Below are 20,266 nucleotides of genomic sequence, written 5' to 3'. Positions count from 1 at the left end.
CAAGATGGCCAACCGTGAGTTCAACGTAACAGCAAACTGGGGTGTCGTGAACGAGATAGGAAGGAGAAGACCATGCGCTGATACAACTTCGACCCGTTCACCGTGGCATGCGCGAATAGATCGAAGATCCAGGCAGGGGGCATAACCTGCGGCGTCTGGATTTCACAGCCATCGTATATTTACCCTGAAACTATATCTGACTGACTTGGCATCAAAACTTGAAAGAAGCTATACTTGCTTTGTGCCCTCGAAGCTTAACTTTGTCGGACAGTGAGTACCGCTGAAAATTCTGCGGCTGTCTGAACTTTCCGGGTGCCCTTTGGTAACGGCCTGAATGCCGGAGACACGGCAGCATGGATGTTAAAATGACTGAAATCAAGGGGCACGAAATACGTTGCGCTGCTGTTAGCAACTTACAAAACTCGCACGGGGAACCAATGAACGCGGACAAATTTATCGAATGATACTAGAATTTCCAGAGAGTGGAGTACACGGCAAGGCTAGCTCGGGGAAACATGGAGCGGCACATCGACATACAGGATTTTGTAAACAGTTCTTCCTTGGAGCGAGCACTGACCACAATACAGCATTGCCAAACGTCTTCATGGAAAGTTTCAGTCGCAAAGATCAACGCCTGAGCCGATTGATATTTTGACTCGTTTCCCGCGGTGCACCAAATCCGTTGCAGCCTTGCGCTTTTCGGCTTGATGGGCAACTGCTAGCGTGAGGATATTCTGAGTCGCTTCTTGGGTTTGAGATTCGTCATCAGAAGGACCTGCCCGCGCCGTAACCTCAGGACGTCAAGTTGGAATCTACATTTTCAGTCGAACTATGTGTGGGTGTCAGCATATAATCAGTTAGGTTGCATGAGACAATGATGATCCTACGCCGCTGAGATTTGTACCTGCTTTAGATTTACATCGCGCCTAGTAATGTTGACTTGTATTAACTAACGTAACACGAGAAGATTTATATCTCTAACCGTATCAGATAGGCCCATGAGGCGATTCTCGACCTCGGTAAGTGGGTTGAAGTAATCAGCGTAGGCCTTGGATCGTTTCGCCTTGGAGAGGAAGACATATTTGGTTTTTTGAAGCTCCTTCTGCTTTTTGGTTTTCACGCCTTTCTTGCCCTTTTTCGCGTAGGAGCGGGTAACACCAATGCCTAATTCATCAGAGACGATGCTTTCAACCGCAATAAAGCCTAGAAAGGCATTTGCGTTGAAAAAACCTGGCGCATACTGATCATACACCCACCTTCCTCTTCTAGCCTCGTCAGAAGCTGACCAACTAGGGCAGTATCGCACCCTTCAATAATACATAAAATTGGAACAATGAGGGACAAGATCAAAATTGAACCGACCAGTGTGCTCCCTGAATAACAACGCCGAAGATGGCTGATACACCTCATAAATTTTGATAGCCCTCCTGAAAAAAAGTAAGTAATTTTAACGCGAGGAACAAGCCACTGCGTACCTGAAGAGGGCTAGGTCTTTGTATCGGGCGATCATATCAGCATGAATCTTCCCCGTAATAATGTCCCACTCGTGGGAGCCGCGGAGACGACAATCAAAGCACATAAATTGAGAAGGGAGACGCTTATCTCGTGCACTGTGATATCTAAGCCATATTTAACGAAATATTACGCAGTCAGAAAGGAGATGATCGCGCACCCCATGCACCTAGTCAACCGGTCTTTGTCAGGGGGCTTGATTTGTACGGGGGACGAAAATGCGTACCAGACGTGGAACCAACGGTTGCAACCGCCCTCACAAAGCAGAGAAGCATCGTCAATCTTCCAAAAGGGTGAATTGACTTGTGTTTCTTTCCAATTCACTGTGTACGCACCGATATCCCACAGTCACAGTCAAGTTGGGTTTCATCTATCAACCGCTCGGAGCCCTTGGAACGTTTGTTACGACGAGGGATCTGTGGACCAGTGATACCTGAATTGCAGGATGGTCCGGGCACTTCGAGGACCTGCGTCTCCATATCTATAATAAATCAGTCACTCGATGCAGTACAACACGCTAGATAGATGTCTCACCCAACATCTCTGAATCAGCAGTGGACACACCATTCCCCATCCCGAGTAGATCCTGGAGGCACTGGGTATCAACCTCTTGAGTAGAGATAGCGGAGGCAGAGGAGGCAACATCAGAAGCAGGCAAGGATGGGGTCTTATTCGATGAAGGAGCAGGTATCGGTGACCCCATGACAATCTCCTGAGTAGGCGGGATCTGCTGTGTTTCCTCGATGTCATGAGCGGCCTTTCTAATGTTCTAACGCAATGCATCAGTGGGGTAAGAGAAAGAATTGTTGAGTGACAAACCAAGTCTCCGACACGTATCGGGGTAGACTCCGACATACCACCATACTGGGCATGAGCGCGCGACGAAGTAACATTGACTTGAGAGAATGGTTGGACCCCTCCATCTTCGCTGCGTATACCGACGGGGGCCATGACTATGTCACCACCGAACCTGGACAAAACAATGCCTTCGTCAATTACCATCTCACCCTCAGCATCCTCGTCTTCATCTACGCTCCAGACGATGTTGCGCTCCAACGCATCTTTCTTCTGCAACTGTGCGTCCTCTACTCTAATTCTTGCCTCTTCAACTGGAGTCAACTTCGGGGCTGTGTGAGACGTGATACCCGCGAATGGCGCATTGTTGTCTTCTGATATAGAAGGAAGGTATGACGATACTGAAACCACTTTCATGTCGAGGCTGAATAAAGAAGATGCATCTAAGTGAATGCACTGGAATTTTCGGGGCTTACCCATGCCATCCTGCATTCACTTGGCCGATACTCGTTCGTTCTGGTATTTCACCCGTCGCGTGGGTGGTCAAGAACCATTTGTTAGCTTCGGCATCTGCCGCCTGAAAATGAGGGGGCTGGTAATCGTCAGGGGCATCTTCATTGAAGAACAACTTGAAATTTCCGTAACGATTTTCTGCGCGATAGAGTTACCGTCGAACTTGACAAAGGAAAGACATTGGTACGCACTTGGAAGGTTTTCCATCTGATTGATAGTAGTTATGAGCGACTTCATCATTGCCTGAAACAAAGCGCTTGAGAACGACATGCATCCATTTGAGTGAGGATTAGTGCACCTTAACACTCCTTTTAACCTCCCCAAGAGTCGGTATCTGCCCTTTCTTGAGGGTCTCAGAAATAGGATCTGGGCGCGCAAGAGACATCTTCGACAATTGATCTCCAAGAGTCATGATCGGTATGGCGGTGCAACTTCCAGGCAACTTGTGATACTTTTGCGTCCCTCATCCATTTAGTACAGTATATACAAGTCTTGGTCACTCACATGGAAATTGAAGGTATAAGCCTCCACAATGCTGCGCGAGTAACCTGTCAGATAACCTAGCAATGACTGAAGGCTAAAATCAACGAACTTGTTAGGATCATTGCTATCCTACGCTGAACATCAGAAAAGAGAGTTTACAAGTACTCTAGTCTCACCAAGTAAATGCCGAATATGACCTTCCGAAGGTATTGCTTGTCTATGGCCTCAAATATGCCGTTCTCCTGGGAAACATGGATATATGCGCGTCTACCATAGAGAATGGATGCATATATGCACACCAGGTAGTCAATTATACGATCCCCTTCATTGGTAAAACCTCGGTTGAGGGTCATGATCGTGACACCACTGATATTCAGTTCGGTAGTTCCGTCTGAAGAGAAAGAGCCAGACGAAGAGGAGGCTCGTCCATTGTTTTTAGACGAAAGTCGATCTACATTTAGTTTTGACTAGTGTTCATCGGCCGCTGTTTGTAAACTATACTCACATTCACCGAAGTTCTCGGCCGGTAGAAGACCCCTGAAATTGACAGGTGAGATAGGAATGGGAAGGCTACAGTAAACACACCTCAAGTATGCTATACATCCTACACCAGCTTTAAGCAACATCTGTACACACTCCAAACTCTGCTTGTTGCTTATCGTCTGAGGAACAATCAAGTCCAGGTTGACGACAACTGATGGAAAGTTAATACCTGAGTTTCTGTATTTACTATTGCGCGTTGCATCTGCATGGTTGTCAAAGTGCGTCTGAGTGTCTCAGAACCTTTAAAAAAGAGTCGTTGGATTTTACTTGGATGACAGGAGACGGAAAGAGATGAAGCAAGACGTTGGCAAGACGCGACGCGTATTTGTATCGCATGTGAGATAATCACGTGACTCATAACACGAATCGAGAGAACGATTCACTAGCTAGTGAAGTAGTAAATTGTAACATTATCGACAATCTTGCAATTCAATTGTCGAGGACAATATGTCAGTGATTGAAGCTTTGAAGGGCAAGGAACTCTCCAGATCAGCGGTTTGAGTCGACAGTGTTACAAACGTGGTGTCAAAGACGATGCTATCACCAAGCCATCAGACTTGCAACATCGAAAACACACGTAGGACTTACGTTTGATACGAAGCTTTATAATATCATGGTTGTCCTGTGCCGATAAGGCTCGTAATTCGTGTGTCAAACCCCTCGCTGCGAATCGGCATCTCCGGAGTGTGAAATGGATTCTTCATGACAGCGTCTGCATAGGCCTCGTATACTCTCTGAAGAACCGAATCCGCTGTTGCCTCTGCTAAGGATGTGAGAAGAACGAATTTTGTTCCTGTAAAATATCAATGTAAGGGAACTGACTGTGAGGTGCGTCAGTTCAAGCACCTGTCGCAGTCAACAAGATGGTCATCTTAAATGTCTCCCCTTCAATGACCTGTGCACCTGAGCTTGAACCAGCAGGGGATAAGCGGCTTGTAATGGCGTGAATGCCATGCAGAGTGCCAGCGAGGACTAAGTACTCGTTTGATGTGAGCTGAGCGAGGCCATCTGAGAAGGACTCAGTTATGGACAAGGCTGAACTCATATTCATTCTCAACAACCTGCGAAATTGCGCTGGTAGACTAAACCACCAGCTTTGTTAATGACCTTTTACACCATGCTTTAGCAATTGTTTGAATAATTACTTGACGAAAAGAAACTTACCCACAGGCTAAAGATTGCCATTGGCGCGAAGTAGATTCGGAGTAAGTATGTAGCCAAAGCGGTTTGTTCGTATTCCACGGCCCACGCCGATCTATCCCAGTCGACATTGGCCCTGGGTTCGTCTTGCTGGCAATCAGTCTCCTGTCCAACCGTTCGCCATTAGGCTCTCGCATTTTCCAGTCAATGAAACTTCGGCCACACTGCCAGTCTTCATTTCTGAGCCTGCTTCTATCATTTGTATCATGGTGCACACTAACGATACAAGGCTCAACGCTTGGGCAACGTGACTTCATCCAGTTGACCTCCGAACAAATTTTGGCTCTTGCGACCGCAACGGACCCAGTCGTAAATGTAGACACCAACAATCCCGCTTCTCATCTTTCGAACATCCTCATACCGCGCGCTGGTATGTGTCTATTCTACTTTCTAAGTTAACTGAGACAAGTGTAACAGTGGGTAGTGACAACATAACCCTCGTTCGTGAATATATCGTGTCCACCTTGAAGCTTTTGGATTGGTACATTGAAGAGGACACCTTTACTGACAACACTCCGTATGGCCCCCGTTCGTTCACCAACATCATTGCCACGAAAGATCCAACTGCCTCGCGCCGTGTCATATTGTCTGCGCACTATGACAGCAAATTCTTCCCCAACTTCCCATATAATCAGGTGTTTAGCAGGGTTTTCAATTATCCACTCGGGCAATTGTATACTAAGCCCCTCAGTTTGTAGGTGCGACAGATTCCGCAGCACCATGCGCAATGATGCTCGACCTAGCAGAGACTTTGAACCCCCTTCTTGACCAACGTAAACAACGTCTTGAGGACGGATATGGTGATGAGGACGAAGATGAAGATGTGGCAGACACAACCCTCCAACTTGTGTTCTTTGACGGCGAGGAGGCCTTCAAAGATTGGACTGACACAGACTCTGTTTATGGGGCTAGGTCAGCCATTCTCTCGAGGATAGCATATCAGAACTAAACCAATGGCATACTTCCGTTTAGACATCTCGCAAGCAAATGGTCAACAACTTATATAGCACCTAATTCTAAACGACGGTTGCTTGGGCATGCAAGTTTGACGGAGTTATCGACCATAGAGCACATCATCCTCCTCGACCTTCTCGGCGCCCCAAACCCAACAATACGATCCTATTTTATCGACACAGCTTGGTTATTTGATGCCATGGTTTCTGCAGAAACTCGGCTCAAGGATGCTGGTGCTCTTGATGAAGCTGAAACATCTACAAACTTCCGCAGTTTCTTCTTGCCTCGAACGGGTTCTGGGAATCAATATAATTACGGGTACATCGGAGATGATCATGTACCCTTTCAACAAAAAGGTGTCAACATTCTTCACGTCATCGCATATCCATTCCCGCGTGTCTGGCACACTCTTGGCGTTCGTTATCATTTTCATGCGCCCGTCATTGCCGTTGACCTCACATTTTCTAGGACGATGCATCGGCGCTTGACGTATTAACTATGCGCCGGTGGAACATGATACTACGTGTGTTCATGTCTGAATATCTGAATCTCCGGCCCGAGATATTACAACCACCCCCCACGCACGATCGTCTTCAACGTTCCGCCAGTGAATTGGTGAGATTTAATCTAGTCATTGATGTCTTAAACTCAGTAAATCATGGAGCCCAGTAACCTGGTTATAGAAATAGGACCAAGATCAGATAACTTGATTCATTGACATTGATACAAGGTGATGATACAAACATGTGCGAATTACAGAGAGGGAACATAAACTGAAAATGTAAGCGAAAAGTGTTGGATAAACATGTTCACAGCGCAAAGACAAGTGCTTTGTAATGTTTTACGAGCTCGGAAGCATCCATGGCGAGCTGCGGGTGGGTGGCGCGTTAAGCTCCGTTGCTGTTTGAGAGAATACATCAGTCTCAGACCTTGTGTTTTTCTCGTGCATCATCGAGGCGTGTCTTTGCTTTCTCCATCAGCCTCTTCCGTGATTTACGCATTTCCACGTCTGACGCATGGGCTGTGCCCAAGATCATCCTGGGTATATGCGCTGTGAATATACTAAGACTCACCTATGGCCTTCATCGTATCTACACTTTGTATGCGCTGGTGAGCGACGTCATCGAGCAACGAAGAGTACGCTGCACACAACGCATGAATCTTCTCCTTGGAAACCAGTCAATGGAAGAGAACGCTTCTGCCGTTCTCTCTGAAACTTACTTCATCGGCCTGGAGTCGCGCTGACAAGTCGGAACGATTTGTTTCGTGCTGCTCTTTTATACGGGCCAGGGTGGTCTGTACCGAATTGCTTTCGAACGCAGAGGGGGTATTGTCCATCATACAGAAGAATGCCGAGCAACTTACATATGAGCATCAACTTCCTCGACGAGTTTGGCGCTTTCTGTCCGAGCAGTCGCGAACGTGGTTCTCACCCTAGCTTCCAACGAATGAGGACTGTTACCCTTCTTGTTACTTGGCAAAGTTGGCATCCTTCTTGGCAAAGTTCAGCAGACTATCATGGCACGCAGAAATGACGACCAACCAAATGCTGTTTGTCTACCTGCGACCAAGCGGTCAAAGATTCAAGAGCTTCAATGGTACCTCAAGGCATACCCGCGAGTTATAGAGTTTATCCTTTCACTAATAATGAACGCGATATGCAGGCTTGGTGCGAAAATAGTCACGACCTATGCATGTGCCTGTATCACGACAGACGGTTTAATGCCAATGCAGCGAGTGTCTCATTATTAGGCCTTCTTACCGATCCGCTCCAATATTTGGATACTAGGGGCTGAACGAAAAGTCGATGATAATAGCTAGTATAGTAGTGGCAGCGAGTGAGCAGCTTGGATGGTTTTCTGATCAGACGCGAGTAGACGGCAAAGATCATGTGACCTAATAATTCATTATCCTGTTAAATAAGCACCGCTAGTTCTTGCAATTGCAATTTGAAGAACGATGGACTGGTGCGTCACTCGAAATCCCTTTCACCTTTCCATCTGACAATGCTATTTTAGCCTCGAATTGAACATCCGACAGCGAATTCTGTCGGACTTAGCTACCCTCCAAACGGAAACACAAGAGGATATCTTCACCATTTGTAACGTCAATCAATCCAAGGCCCAACTGGCACCCAATGACGAGTCTGGGGAAAGGGAGGTCGAACCTCGTGCATTCATGGTACGTGACCGCTCAATGTGTGTATGTTGACTTATTTGAAAGGCACAGTCCGAGGCCAGGGCTCATTGTAACATTGCTTTTGGCGAACTTGTCGCGAATTTTCCAGAGGAACATATCGCAAGGCACATTGATACCCTCATTCCCGTCCTAACGGATCTTTTACACGACGTTCCAAGCGTGGATTTCGACCGATGTCTCTCATGGGACGGTATGTCATCTCTCGTATGTTGTGGTTGGTGTCCCTGACCGTTCATCAGAGTGGGCCCTCCCTGACCAGCTGGTCTTCTCTACCGTTTCTGCCCTTTTGCGTATCTGCAATGCACACCAAGAATACGCGGACAGAGCTGTCATGTCCATTATTACTTTCGTCACCGACGTTGTTGAAAACCTCAAGGAGTCCAGCTGTAAGGACTTCATTTGACTTTCGCGCAAGCATTCTGACATTTCAGTAGCAATAGATGTGCTTACACACCTCACGCCTTCTGTTCACGGATTGTACCGTGCAATCACTTCTACTCTTTACCCCTGGACCGCCTCTCAATGGCACCTTCTTTCCGAGTCCCTCCAGTCCCTTGTCGCGACTCCTGTTCTTGAACGAATCAACCGTCTCCTACTCGACATAAATCAAGAAGCCGACGCTACCTCCATCGCCTTCTGCCACACCTTCATCTCTCGATACATCGCACTTGGACGCCCACTGAGCGGGTACTTTACTATTTGCTGTGTTATGGAGATGGAATGGACTGTGCTCGCACAGGCCCTCGCGAGTGCTCCTCTGGTGCACAAAGGCCAGGTGCGCGAAGCCGCTGCGGCGAACAAAGCGTGGGTGAACCTCATGAAATGTCCTGCGAAAGATTTGGGTTTGGAGAACGACGAGGAGACGAAGAAAGCTCTGAGGAACATCATCAGAAGTGCACTGCAATGCTTTAGTGATTTGCTGGAGCAGATTGAGGGTATGGACACCGAACCTCCCGTCGATACTTATGCATGGGAGACCATGTCTGAGAGCTTGGTACGTTTTTCTCATATGTCAATTGGCTGCGTGTTGCCTGACTCGTCATCTATGGGTAGAAACTGGCATCTGTTTGCTCCGTTGCGCTTCGAGAGCTAGATGAAAATCTTCACACTCGCCTGATGCAGCTATTAAGCGACAGTGCACCCATCCTGGACAATCTTGTTCAGGAATCGGCGCTCAAGGCTACTACAGTACTTGTGCAAAGGTTAGTCATGCTATGAAATGCGCGGCGCTTCCTTGGCTCATATTTTACAGCTTCCCGGAGATCGCACCGTCTTTTGTCATCCATTTGCGCCGCTTCGTTACTTCTCCTCTTTCAATATTCGAGTTTGCATTCAACACCGAGAAGCGTGCACCTCCACCTCTAACAGCGGCTGCCAAGTGCCTTGCGCTTTGCATCAAGGTATGTCTTTTCTTAACCGGGTTTTTCACTACACCTCAAGTCTTCCCAGCTGTCACCCTGGTGACGACACCATCATGTCCAATATGTACTCTCTCCTCAATTACATTGCTGCGACCTCCAAAGAAATAACAGAATCATCCTCTTCCAACCAACTCCTTTCCAACCCCTTCTATGCCTCTTCGATCACCTCTCCCAACGATGATGTGACCTTCCAAAGCGACGAAACAGGGCTACGCGGTCGCTCAGACGAAGAGAAGCGGCTCATTGGGATCACGACTATCTCCGTTGTCACGCGCCTTGCACTCGAGTTCCATACTGCGGGCGAGGAGGAAGTCACAAAACTTACGATCTCGATGTTGTTACAGCGCTTACGGACTTTGGAGCCGACTCTCGAGGCTGCGATCGCGTATAACCTTGTGGATCTTGCGCTCGTAGCTCCCGAAGAGTCGTTTATAGACGTTGCACGTGCGTTTTCGCTAATCAATCGCGCTACGAACCTGGAGGACCCGAGATTCTCTAATAATATGGTATGTGGAGAATTATAAGTCAATGGTGTGCGTGCTGATGGATAGCAGGTGTTGGCTGCCCAGACGAGGCTTGCACGTGAACTAGACCAAAGACCCGATTTGTATGACGTATACTTGGTTGAGCTGCTCACTCTCTTCGGAGACAAAGGTGTTGCTATCCAGAACGTGGCTACGTCTGACCGACACGTCAAGGTAAGTTTGCTCACACATTGCAATATTACGCTGAACGTTCGATTCAGACAGAAGAGATGATCGAGCAGCTGGCATCTTTGTTGTTGCCGATCGAAGCGCTTCTTGCCCATCCAGATTACTCTCCACACCTGGCCGCTTCGCAGGAGCTTACGGGCCTCTTCCGAAACTTGTGGTTCCTCTGCGTCCTCTTTCACTTTACATCTGGCGAGGAGAAGGGCGCGATGACGTGGCTCATGCCTGCGCTGGCGAAAATCGCAACGAAGACGCCAACTCTGGTACTCGAGAATGCTCACGATGCAGCGAGCGAAATCGAGTATAGCACCGTAATCCGGCATGAATATGCGCATTCTGTCAGTATTGCGTTGTTTGGAAAGGAAGGATACTTAATTATTTTCGACAGGTTATCTCGAAGCACCGGTCATTCCTTACACGCCATATTCCACACCGCACAAGCGAGATACGCTCTTTGTCCCCGGGACAGGTAATCTTCTTGTTGATGATGCAGGACGTTGAGAGTATGCGATCTGCTGCTGGTCTCCCGTCTTCCCTGGTGTCATACTTTACGAATAGTAGCCTAAATCGACAAAGTTATCTTATTGTATGCATGGAGTCTATAGCTGACAAGGTAATGTCCGTTTTCGGATATGATGCGCTGTGCTAAATTGTCAACAGGTTATGCGTGGATGTATGGGAGAGATGAATTCCCAAGCTATGGAACAGGCACTACCGGTCCATCTATCAGAGGAACTTCGCAAGCTGCTTGTAGCCAGCACTCATCGCATATCTCGCGCTCGGGACGTAGCTGCCAAATACCTATTCAACCTGATCACGTCGTTTCCTTCTCTCATGTGCGACCCGCCACTGGTGTATGCAATTCTTGAGTGCCTTACTCTTCTCCGTCATGCATGCGAGAACGAGTTTACGGACGAGGTAACAGAAACATGATTCTATTAAACGAGTAGCTGCATTTTAACTCAATTGCAGTACAACCCGGTGTACGAATTCCACTCTGATTGCACTGGTATCACGTTGCAGCTCACGGATGACTATAAAATACGAAACGATATCCTTGGACAACTACAGCGCAATGCCAACACGTGGTTTGAACTCGCACTCAGCCGGGCTCCCATTAAGCTCCAGTCGACGCTTCAGGTTCGTTTTGCTACTGTCATATGCAGCTCTTTTCCTTCATGTCCTCCGTACAGAAATATCTCACAGCTACGCAACCGCTGATTGGTGCGGACGCTACTGAGTTAGGAGCTTCTGTTGCCGAAACGTTTGCTAAGGCACTTGGTCCTGTGCACCGACAACTTTGTAGGTGCTCAGTCTTAACTGACGTACAAGTATTCTAATCATTTTACATCGTAGCTTCTCTGTGTAGCCTATCAAACTGGAAGTCTGATCGTGCACGCGCTCTTGCCAGCCAGTTTGCGAACAAATGCTATTTTTCAGGGGAGGTTGCTGGTTTGCGACTTGCGGCTCGTAAAAGTAAGTTGGTCTATCTGACAGATGGCCGAGTGTTTTAACGTTGGCAAGATCAAGATTCGCTGGATAAAGTGGCTCCACAGATGCAATGCACTGGCGTACAGCCTTTCAAAGACAAGATGGCCGATACGATGAACGACATTCGGAATAAACGTAGCTCTTTAACTGTTCAAGATCTGCAGCGTCTATTATTCCGTTGTGCAGCAATTCTTATATCGTTGGAGAAGGTTAGACCAAGCTCTATATGCTTGTGGCTTTCGTTCTGACGATTTCTAGTGCGATTACACCTTGGTACATTTTCTGGTAGCTCTACCGTTTGAGGTTTTCACACCTTCTGCGGTCGCTGCGGGTATTGAAACGTGGATGTGGGTCATCGCGGAGCGCCCTAACATGGAGGTGGTCATCATGTGCGAAGTACTCACGTCTTGGTTTGGGACTGTGAAGGAGCGGAAGGGCGTGTTCTCGGCCTCATCAAAGTTTGTCGATTTCTTTTGCATTCTGGATTCCCGAGTGATTAACAACCCACAGCTGTGATGATCCCTTTTACCATCCCATCAGTTATAGTCCAACCGACAAGGACGAAATCGATCGAGCAACCACTCATGCTCGTCGGCTGCTCATGCCGCATACCTTAGTTCTACAGATGTTATTTAGTCGATTGCAAGCGGCTAGATATTGTCGCTCGACTGTGATGTTCCTCATCCAGAGACTTGTTTTGCGATCTGCGCAAGCGCACAAGTTGTTTAGGTACGTTCGTCAGGTTAACTGTTTGAAGCTATATTAACAATTCGTCCAGTACTCATCCGCTAGCTCGAGAGCTGCGCTACACGTTCCTTCTTTTTGGACTGGAGACGTTGAAGAGCTCGCATCTAGATGCTGTCTGTGAGTGTATGTTGCGCGAAAGTCTGTATCGCACGGCATATTCGTGGTTTGCCGTTCGGCCGCAGTTAGTATATTTCCCAGATATCAGTGTTTGTGCGAACGCTTATGCTGTCCAGGTGGTCTTTTGGAGCCAATCGAGTGCAGGTTGACGCTGATATCAAAGTCATGTCCGAATTTCTTGTGCATCTCCAGGGTGACTCGATCAGGAATATGACATCTCTTTCGAGCCTTGCTCCTCACCAGTCTGCGTCAAAGACGTCCCGTGAGTACAGCGAACGTTCTTTTCTTCGCGTTGAACTGATTGGTTGCAGTTTATGCCACCCGCCTCAAGAATATCAACCAGCCACTCCGTCTTCTGATAGAGAATGAGATATTCAGACTTACGGTCTGGGCTAATCCTAGCAACGAAGCGAGACGAGGCAGTGACCTTCATGGCTCGCTCGAGCGCAATATGCTTGAGGTAAGCAGCTTGATGGTTTTGTGAATGGAGATTTATGTATCTCAATAGTCAACTTGGCCTGGCATAGTTCGAACAGTGTGGGAGATAGACCCAGCCATAGCAGTCTATCTGACCGAACGTTTCAAAAGCCCAGCAGCTTACGCTGAGGTGCAGAATCTAGTTCAGTCTAACGCTAGCCAGGTAGTTAATACTCCAGAGGCTCTACGATTTTTGATTGGGGATTCCTTCCGAGGTGGACAGAGACGAGAGCTGAAGGTGATTTCTTTTCTGCGGTATTGTTGTTCGAGAGTTTACGTCTTTGTCAGTACATCATCGCGTGGGCGCCTGTCACTGCTGTGATCGCTGTTACTTTCTTCGAACGACGACACGGCAACGATCCGCTCTTGCTACAATACGCCCATCGAGTCCTGAAGCAGCATCCTGTTGACTTGACATTCTTTTTCGTTCCTCAAGTCGTCCAGGCTCTTCGGTTTGATGACCTTGGTGTGTATTTGCAGCCTCTTACTGCTATACTTTCTGAATGTATCTTTAGGATATATCGCGCAGTTCATCTTCGAAACCGCAAAGGTGTCGCAACTCTTTTGCCACCAGATTATATGGAACATGAAAGCCAATTGCTACAAGGATGATGCTGCCGAGATCGTAAGTTCGATGCATATTTTCGTCTGTGCTCCACTGACATGAGAGTAGGAAGATCCTTTGAAACCCGCACTAGATCGGATGACTGATATGGTGGTGGATTCGCTGTCTGGTGACGCCCGTGCCTTTTACGATCGGGAATTCGGATTCTTCAACAAGGTAACCTCGATCTCTGGGAAACTGAAGCCCTTCATCAAAAAGTCGAAACCTGAGAAAAAGGCGAGACCCCGAAGATCGTCCTAGGATATGATTTGACGTGTCTTTACAGGCAAAGATTGACGAAGAGATGGCCAAGATAGTTGTTGATATTGGTGTCTACCTTCCCAGTAACCCGGACGGTAGTGTTATTGACATTGATAAGAAATCCGGTCGACCTCTCCAAAGTCACGCTAAGGTGTGTAGATCTTTCTTTTGCCTAAGTCTGTCTCAATACAATTTCACCTAAGGCACCGTTCATGGCTACTTTTAAAGTGAGGAAGGAGCGCATCATTATTGATTCCGACCCGGAGTCTCTTTTGGACGGTGCACTCGAGAAACGCGAGGAGTATGACGTTTGGCAACAGGCCATCTTCAAAGTTGGCGACGACTGCCGACAAGATGTGTTGGCCTTACAGATCATCGCGATGTTCAAAAATATCTTCACCAGCATCGGGTTGACTCTCTATCTTTTCCCTTACAGGGTTACCGCAACTGCCGCTGGAGTGAGTACTTTTTCATTTTCATTCATACTAACCATGCTTATGCATATCACAGTGTGGTGTCATTGACGTGGTGCCAAATGCAACATCTCGAGATGAGATGGGAAGAGCCACAGTAAACGACCTGCTCGACTTCTTTATTTCGAAATACGGAGGAGAAGAGACTGTTGCATTCCAGTGTGCTCGCCTCAATTTCATCCAGTCGATGGCTGCATACTCTGTTGCTTGCTATATCTTGCAAATCAAGGACCGTCACAATGGGAATATCATGATTGATGGCGAAGGGCACATCGTACATATCGGTAAGTTTTACCCGTCTAAGAGTACGGCAAGCGGCATTGAACTTGATCCCAGACTTTGGATTCCTATTCGATATAGATGAGTCTTTCATTTCACGACTGCTGATATGCTTACTGACTTCGTTCTTGTTGTCTATCTACGTCCTGGAGTAAGTCCCCACCATGATACCTTGAACAGTTCTCTAACTATACTTCGCAGGGAGTCAAGTTTGAACCTAGCTCCTTCAAGTTAACCCACGAGATGGTAGTTCTAATGGGCGGCAGATACTCTCAAGGCTACGAACTGTTTCAACATCTGACGGTGAAGGCTTTTCTCGCTATTCGACCTCATGCGGATCAGCTCGTCAGCACAGTCCAACTCATGCTGGGAACTGGTTTCCCGTCTTTCAAAGGCGAACCGACTATCAAGCGCCTCAAAGATCGGTTTGCGCTTGGGTTGAATGAGCGTCAAGCTGCCGAATGGATGATGGGAATCATCCGCAATGCTCATGAAAATGTGAGGAGCACAGCCTACGATGAGTTCCAACGGGTGCGTGATTCTTGCTTGTGATCATTATACATCCTCATATGATTTGCTCAGATACAAAATGGTAAGTCGGACGCGTACTCAATGCAATCCCTTTGGGGCCTGAGGCGTTTGCAGGCATACCGTACAAGTAGCAAATGCTGCTCAAGAATCGATGGATAGTATCGAATTTAGGTATACGAATGTATCAAGGTTGAACTGCATTTCGAGGCCTGGGCGTGTTTGTTGCGTATTTTCAAAGCACCAACAAGCATGCATCATGATGGAGTGCGGCTGAACTCGGGTAAAACGGCGTTACTAAGGTCTATATTTAGCAGCCAAACTTATATAGTGCTTTGGTGGCTGAGCTTATCGGTTGACCATCTATTCTTCCCTCTTGTATGCCCTTATCATTTTCATGGAGTTCATTATTCGAAACGTAGATTTTGGAGCGACTGAATACGAGGTCACAAAAAAGATCGCAGAGGTTCTGCATGCGTGCCCTGGCCCATTTGTGTCGGATGCCGATGCGCAGCAGCGTCTCATCAATTTTAGAGTCACGCTTGAAAAGAACGAGTGCGGAGGCGTTCGTAACAAAGGCGTCGGGTCACTCCAACTGCCCTCTAAGGACGTAGGGCTGAAATTCCGTCGGCTTGTTGACGGCGAAGATGGTGTCACCATCAAGGTCGGCAAAAAGCGTCTGAAATTCACCCCTACTAGATCCAGGTACATCCCGAGCAATATGCTAGTCACCCTCACAAAGGCCCCCTATGTGGATCCCGATATCGCTCAGAAACGGCAGGAAAAGATCGATGCGTTAAGTTCTGATTTCCGAATCGCTTTACTACAAATCGGTATGCTATAATATACCTTTTTTCTGTCGCCTTTGGATCATATGAAATTGTTCATAGGTACTTTCTATCGCCCTCAAGATGCCAGCCCGTTAGATCCACGTGCCTTCAGCGTGGAATGGCAATCTAATCTTCTCGACGGGCTTGGATGGCTGAATTTCGAATACGAACACAAACTGATTCGTGCGAAGGTTTGGCATATAAACAAAAACAAGCTATATCCCGTATTGATCCTATACTTGGCTAGGTCGGTGATCCGGCGCGGGGACAACTGTTATACAGCCTGATCGTTACCTTCGCCAATATCAACAAAATGGCTGTGGGCTATGATTTTGGTAATCAATGTAAGTATGGCGCTCATAGCTTGAAGATCTGAATGTAAAACCTGTTTAGACATATGCTTCGATTTGTTCACACCACCGATCATCGAACGAGAAGACTTCAACAGAACCCTTACTGGAACATACTCCGATAAGAAGAATTATCGCGAACGTGTTGGTGCTATACATCCAGGCCACGCGCAAATTGCTCCGTACGCTCACCACATACGCATCATCCTCTCCGAACAAGGAGATCTGGATAAGTTCCAGCAGTTCTGTAAAATCGCAGAGCTTCGTCCTCCAGTCTCTGGAGTCCGCATCGAAGCCATCTGCCAGGGATTTTTCACGAGCAAAAAACTGGCTTTGGTGCAAAGATGGCTGAGATCATTGAGCTCAGACTGGCCTGTAGCGTTTCAGATCGAGGCCCTTCTCCGAAATGGTGTTGCAAATACAAAGGAACTCGAGGATTTGCGCCCGAGGATCGATGAATTGATTCGCCGCCACCGGCCATTTGCCGCAGCCATCATGCGATACTTCGTGATAAAAGCTGCGGCTCGTCCTCCAGGTCAAACAATCCACAAGTGCTTCGAGTTAGTAGTACAAGAGAAGCTCGGGAATGTCCGTCCCGGGGCGCCTGCTGGCCGCTTTTATTGTCATCGTGTTACAGTCACTCCGACTCGGCTTATCCTCGAAGGGCCCAACATATTGCAATCGAATCGCGTTATTCGCGAGTACGAAGGCTATGAAGGCAACTTCATTCGAGTCGACTTTCGTGACGAGGATCGTCTCCAGTATCGCTGGGATAGGGAAGTAGATGGGGGGAGCTTCGTCAGGCACCGTGTCGGGGGCTTGCTGAAGGATGGTTTTGAGCTTGCTGGCAAACAATTCGATTTCTTAGCGTACTCTTCCTCTGCACTGAGGGAGCACGCTGTTTGGTTCGTTAGCTCCTTCCAGCACGACACCAAAGGACTGGTCACCGCGCACACAATAAGAAGTAGTTTAGGAGACTTCAGCGGATGCATTTATTCCCCCTCGAAGTATGCTGCCCGGATGGCTGTGAGTCAGCTATTTCCGTCAATATATTCTCTAAATAGCCTTTCAGCAAGCCTTTACGGCGACAGATCCATCGGTCAAGATCCACCGGTCACAGTGGTCAGAAATGCCTGATATCGTCGAAAACGGTGTTATGTTTTCTGACGGTGTCGGTACCGTCAGTGATGAGCTTGGTGATTTAATCTGGCAAACTCTCTGCAATGCTCGGCGAGATGGTGGTGCGCATGCAGTGAAACCTTCGGCTGTAAGTGGTTTCACGCTCGAAAGTACTGTACTAAGCAGAGCTACAGTACCAAATCAGATTCCTTGGCTTTAAAGGTGTCGTGGCTGTTGACAAGCAACTCAAGGGAGTCCAACTTTGCCTACGAGAAAGTATGAACAAGTTTAAGGATCACGGGGAAGAATACGCTATGATAGAGATTGCTCGTCCCGTTGTGAAACCTAACACTCCTCATCTTAACAGGTATCTACGAGTTCCTTATTGTTTCAGTTTTACAGTGTAGATGCTCAGGCGACTTGCACAGACCTTTAATCACAGTTCTAGAGGACCGGGGCGCCTCAAAAGATACCTTCATGGAACTGCAGCAGAAGGTTGTTGCGGAGTCACGCACCGCTCACGACTCAGTTGATCTCTTTGCGGCGCTCTTGGAATGTCACGGATTGTCTCAATCTTTCCGACTGGCATCGACGTTACGGAGACTTAACACCCTCGGCCTAGAGTTGAGCCCTACGCATCTTCAGCGGAACATCGATACCCCCTTTCTGGCACAATTACGAGCCTGTGCCATAAACCACGTGCTGCGAGCAGTCAAACATGATGCACGCATTCCAATTCCCAACAGCTATATGCTGATGGGTGTCACGGATGAGGGCCCTGCTTACGAGAAAAAAGGCCACACGAACGTCTTCAAGCTGCCTCCCGGTAAGATATATGGTATGCCACTCATTCCTGAAAGCTCGCTCTACTTGTTTACCCGCCCCCTCAGCATGTGTTCACAAGCCAGGGGATAGTGAGCCCATATGGCTTCATGGGCCTTGTATGGTCTCAAGGAGTCCTGTCATACATCCAGGCGACGGTAAGTACCTGCACGCGCCACACTTGTCGCAAATTAACTCGAGTCTAGTCCAGCAGTCATATGCCATCGGAAAACCTCCAAGCGATAAACTCTGCCTTTTTGGTCATCTAAAGAATGTAGTTGTATTTGCGTCCACTGGTAGGTGCATGTGTGTTTGAAAATTCCATCTACCTATATCCTCAACCATAGGCGCAACTTGTTTGCCAAACTCGCTCAGGCGGTGGCGATCTTGACGGGTAAGGAGAAGTGCCACCTCTGTCCTGACCCGAGATTCATAATTTGTAGCGATCTCTATGAGATTATACAACATCCACCCTTGATCCTCCCGGATCATTATGATCCAGCGTCTTACCCTTTGGGGAAGCCTTTCACGATCGAACGACGCAGCACAATTGAGGACGTGTGTAATTTTGTTGTGGAATATATCAACTCAAATGTTGTGGTACGTCAATTCCGGGTGAGCGTAAGCTGTTCGATAGCTCAAGTGGACTGTAGGGCCTGGTGTCCGACAAGCACATCACTATTGCAGGCAAGTTTTTATTCTACAGGATCAAACACCCCTACTTATTATGTTCACCGCAGATCAAGCTAGCGTACGTAGTGTCACCAAAGGTGTGCAGAGCTCGAACTCAGATTATGTATATCACAGGACGGAACGTTCAACGAGGCATGCCTGAAGCTCGCAGCCCTTCATAGCCAAGCCGTCGACTACCCAAAGAACGGATGGAAGGTCAATATTGAAGATATCCCACGCAGCTTGATCCCCTATAAACCCGATTGGCATGCAGCAGAAGTAGAATCTCCCCGACCAACGGATTATTACGAGTCCGACCGAGCCTTGGGTCACCTATATCGCAACATCCAGCTCGACGAGATACCCACTTATGTTCCTCGGCAGCTAGAAAAGCCACTGAGTGATGTTATCTCCGTTACACTTCGTCCTTTGGTCAACCGACAGCTAGAGCGTCGTGAGAGACCTTCGAAACTCGAGGTCTCAATGAACAGTATATACTCGGCATACATGGACGAACTCATCTACGTTGCAACCTGTCACACACTCTCACGAGTACCCGGTGCGCGTCTGCGGGAGGAGGAGATCGTCGTCGGAACTATCCTTGCCAAGTGCTCGCAAAAGGGATTTAAGAATGATCGGACATATGCAATGAGAGAATGCATGTCGGTCCTGATTCACGATATTCGAGGCAGAATGCTACCGGACAGTATGAGGAACGCGTCGCTCGACGAAGTGCGGGATGGCTTAGAGAACGGGTGGTCAGCTTGGGCGTTGAGTCAGGAGAAATACAAAGAGAGTCATGAGGAGGGAAAAGGGGGTTATGGCGCGCAAAGTTTTGGTTTGGTTGCGTTGGGAATCGTGCTGGACTGTCTGGAGCAGTTGCAGGAGCTGCCCTCGACACCAGCTTAGGATATCATTGTACAATGTATAGGTTCAGACTTAGAGGAGCACAAGGAAATTGACACCGATGGGGGTCACATGATATTTGCCACAGACGCGTCTGCTCGCGTCCGAGTCTGATCAAGAAACCATCCAAGGTTGTTCACTCACTGTACCAGCTATCATCGTTGATTTTTTGTCCAGCTCCCGGGATCCAAATACTAGAGCGATCAACGGTAAGAAGGCTTAATAATGAGACACTCACTGCGCTAGCACTAACCCGTTTG

General features: G+C 47.8%; 6 protein-coding genes across 6 annotated transcripts; 3 read left to right on the top strand and 3 right to left on the bottom strand.

Moving 5' to 3' along the window:
- Positions 1–756: 756 nt before the first annotated feature.
- On the bottom strand, positions 757–4,305 carry BJ212DRAFT_62933 (HORMA domain-containing protein). Its single transcript, XM_041343695.1, has 20 exons — positions 4,016–4,305; positions 3,889–3,965; positions 3,809–3,840; positions 3,603–3,754; positions 3,480–3,545; positions 3,413–3,432; positions 3,325–3,355; positions 3,119–3,271; positions 3,012–3,063; positions 2,784–2,958; positions 2,332–2,731; positions 2,047–2,281; positions 1,848–1,993; positions 1,739–1,794; positions 1,673–1,681; positions 1,476–1,619; positions 1,363–1,427; positions 1,257–1,307; positions 983–1,203; positions 757–926 (listed from the first exon to the last, which is right to left on the bottom strand). Exons 1-20 carry the CDS (start codon positions 4,202–4,204, stop codon positions 858–860), a joined length of 2,343 nt encoding a protein of 780 aa, XP_041200445.1. The 5' UTR covers positions 4,205–4,305; the 3' UTR covers positions 757–857.
- Positions 4,306–5,064, bottom strand: BJ212DRAFT_62918 (transport protein particle complex subunit). The gene is made up of 5 exons (XM_041343692.1): positions 5,011–5,064; positions 4,908–4,953; positions 4,693–4,854; positions 4,435–4,639; positions 4,306–4,383 (listed from the first exon to the last, which is right to left on the bottom strand). The coding sequence occupies exons 1-4, from the start codon at positions 5,029–5,031 to the stop codon at positions 4,458–4,460; spliced, it is 411 nt and encodes a 136-aa protein (XP_041200444.1). The 5' UTR covers positions 5,032–5,064; the 3' UTR covers positions 4,306–4,383; positions 4,435–4,457.
- A 3-nt stretch (positions 5,065–5,067) lies between these two features.
- Positions 5,068–6,717, top strand: BJ212DRAFT_1313344 (uncharacterized protein). The gene is made up of 5 exons (XM_041334084.1): positions 5,068–5,416; positions 5,464–5,681; positions 5,738–5,958; positions 6,019–6,415; positions 6,469–6,717. Exons 1-5 carry the CDS (start codon positions 5,194–5,196, stop codon positions 6,670–6,672), a joined length of 1,263 nt encoding a protein of 420 aa, XP_041200443.1. The 5' UTR covers positions 5,068–5,193; the 3' UTR covers positions 6,673–6,717.
- On the bottom strand, positions 6,718–7,892 carry BJ212DRAFT_1572925 (uncharacterized protein). The gene is made up of 7 exons (XM_041342081.1): positions 7,763–7,892; positions 7,615–7,700; positions 7,366–7,491; positions 7,222–7,309; positions 7,074–7,167; positions 6,930–7,021; positions 6,718–6,869 (listed from the first exon to the last, which is right to left on the bottom strand). The coding sequence occupies exons 3-7, from the start codon at positions 7,488–7,490 to the stop codon at positions 6,810–6,812; spliced, it is 459 nt and encodes a 152-aa protein (XP_041200442.1). The 5' UTR covers position 7,491; positions 7,615–7,700; positions 7,763–7,892; the 3' UTR covers positions 6,718–6,809.
- Positions 7,893–7,944: 52 nt separating this feature from the next.
- Positions 7,945–15,663, top strand: BJ212DRAFT_1313328 (uncharacterized protein). The gene is made up of 31 exons (XM_041334083.1): positions 7,945–7,967; positions 8,019–8,181; positions 8,230–8,389; positions 8,439–8,585; positions 8,634–9,193; positions 9,253–9,401; positions 9,452–9,619; positions 9,649–10,126; positions 10,175–10,318; positions 10,366–10,668; positions 10,719–10,943; positions 10,991–11,248; positions 11,303–11,470; positions 11,524–11,632; positions 11,687–11,806; positions 11,855–12,030; positions 12,080–12,279; positions 12,332–12,550; positions 12,600–12,749; positions 12,802–12,947; positions 12,997–13,145; positions 13,194–13,400; positions 13,451–13,628; positions 13,678–13,787; positions 13,836–14,003; positions 14,053–14,178; positions 14,231–14,485; positions 14,538–14,784; positions 14,837–14,864; positions 15,001–15,310; positions 15,415–15,663. Exons 1-31 carry the CDS (start codon positions 7,960–7,962, stop codon positions 15,439–15,441), a joined length of 5,856 nt encoding a protein of 1,951 aa, XP_041200441.1. The 5' UTR covers positions 7,945–7,959; the 3' UTR covers positions 15,442–15,663.
- Positions 15,664–20,242, top strand: BJ212DRAFT_1313325 (RNA dependent RNA polymerase-domain-containing protein). The gene is made up of 12 exons (XM_041334082.1): positions 15,664–16,140; positions 16,198–16,328; positions 16,385–16,481; positions 16,531–17,513; positions 17,560–17,754; positions 17,801–17,973; positions 18,035–18,444; positions 18,497–18,586; positions 18,635–18,728; positions 18,872–19,028; positions 19,082–19,119; positions 19,220–20,242. Exons 1-12 carry the CDS (start codon positions 15,705–15,707, stop codon positions 20,007–20,009), a joined length of 3,594 nt encoding a protein of 1,197 aa, XP_041200440.1. The 5' UTR covers positions 15,664–15,704; the 3' UTR covers positions 20,010–20,242.
- The last annotated feature ends 24 nt before the right edge of the window (positions 20,243–20,266 follow it).

The sequence above is a fragment of the Suillus subaureus genome, assembly GCF_016647635.1.
Source record: "Suillus subaureus strain MN1 chromosome Unknown BJ212scaffold_1, whole genome shotgun sequence".
In the NCBI taxonomy this organism is placed as follows: Eukaryota; Fungi; Basidiomycota; class Agaricomycetes; order Boletales; family Suillaceae; genus Suillus; species Suillus subaureus.
Note: the sequence above shows the minus strand (reverse complement) of the source record. Positions and strands in the feature narration are given on the sequence as shown.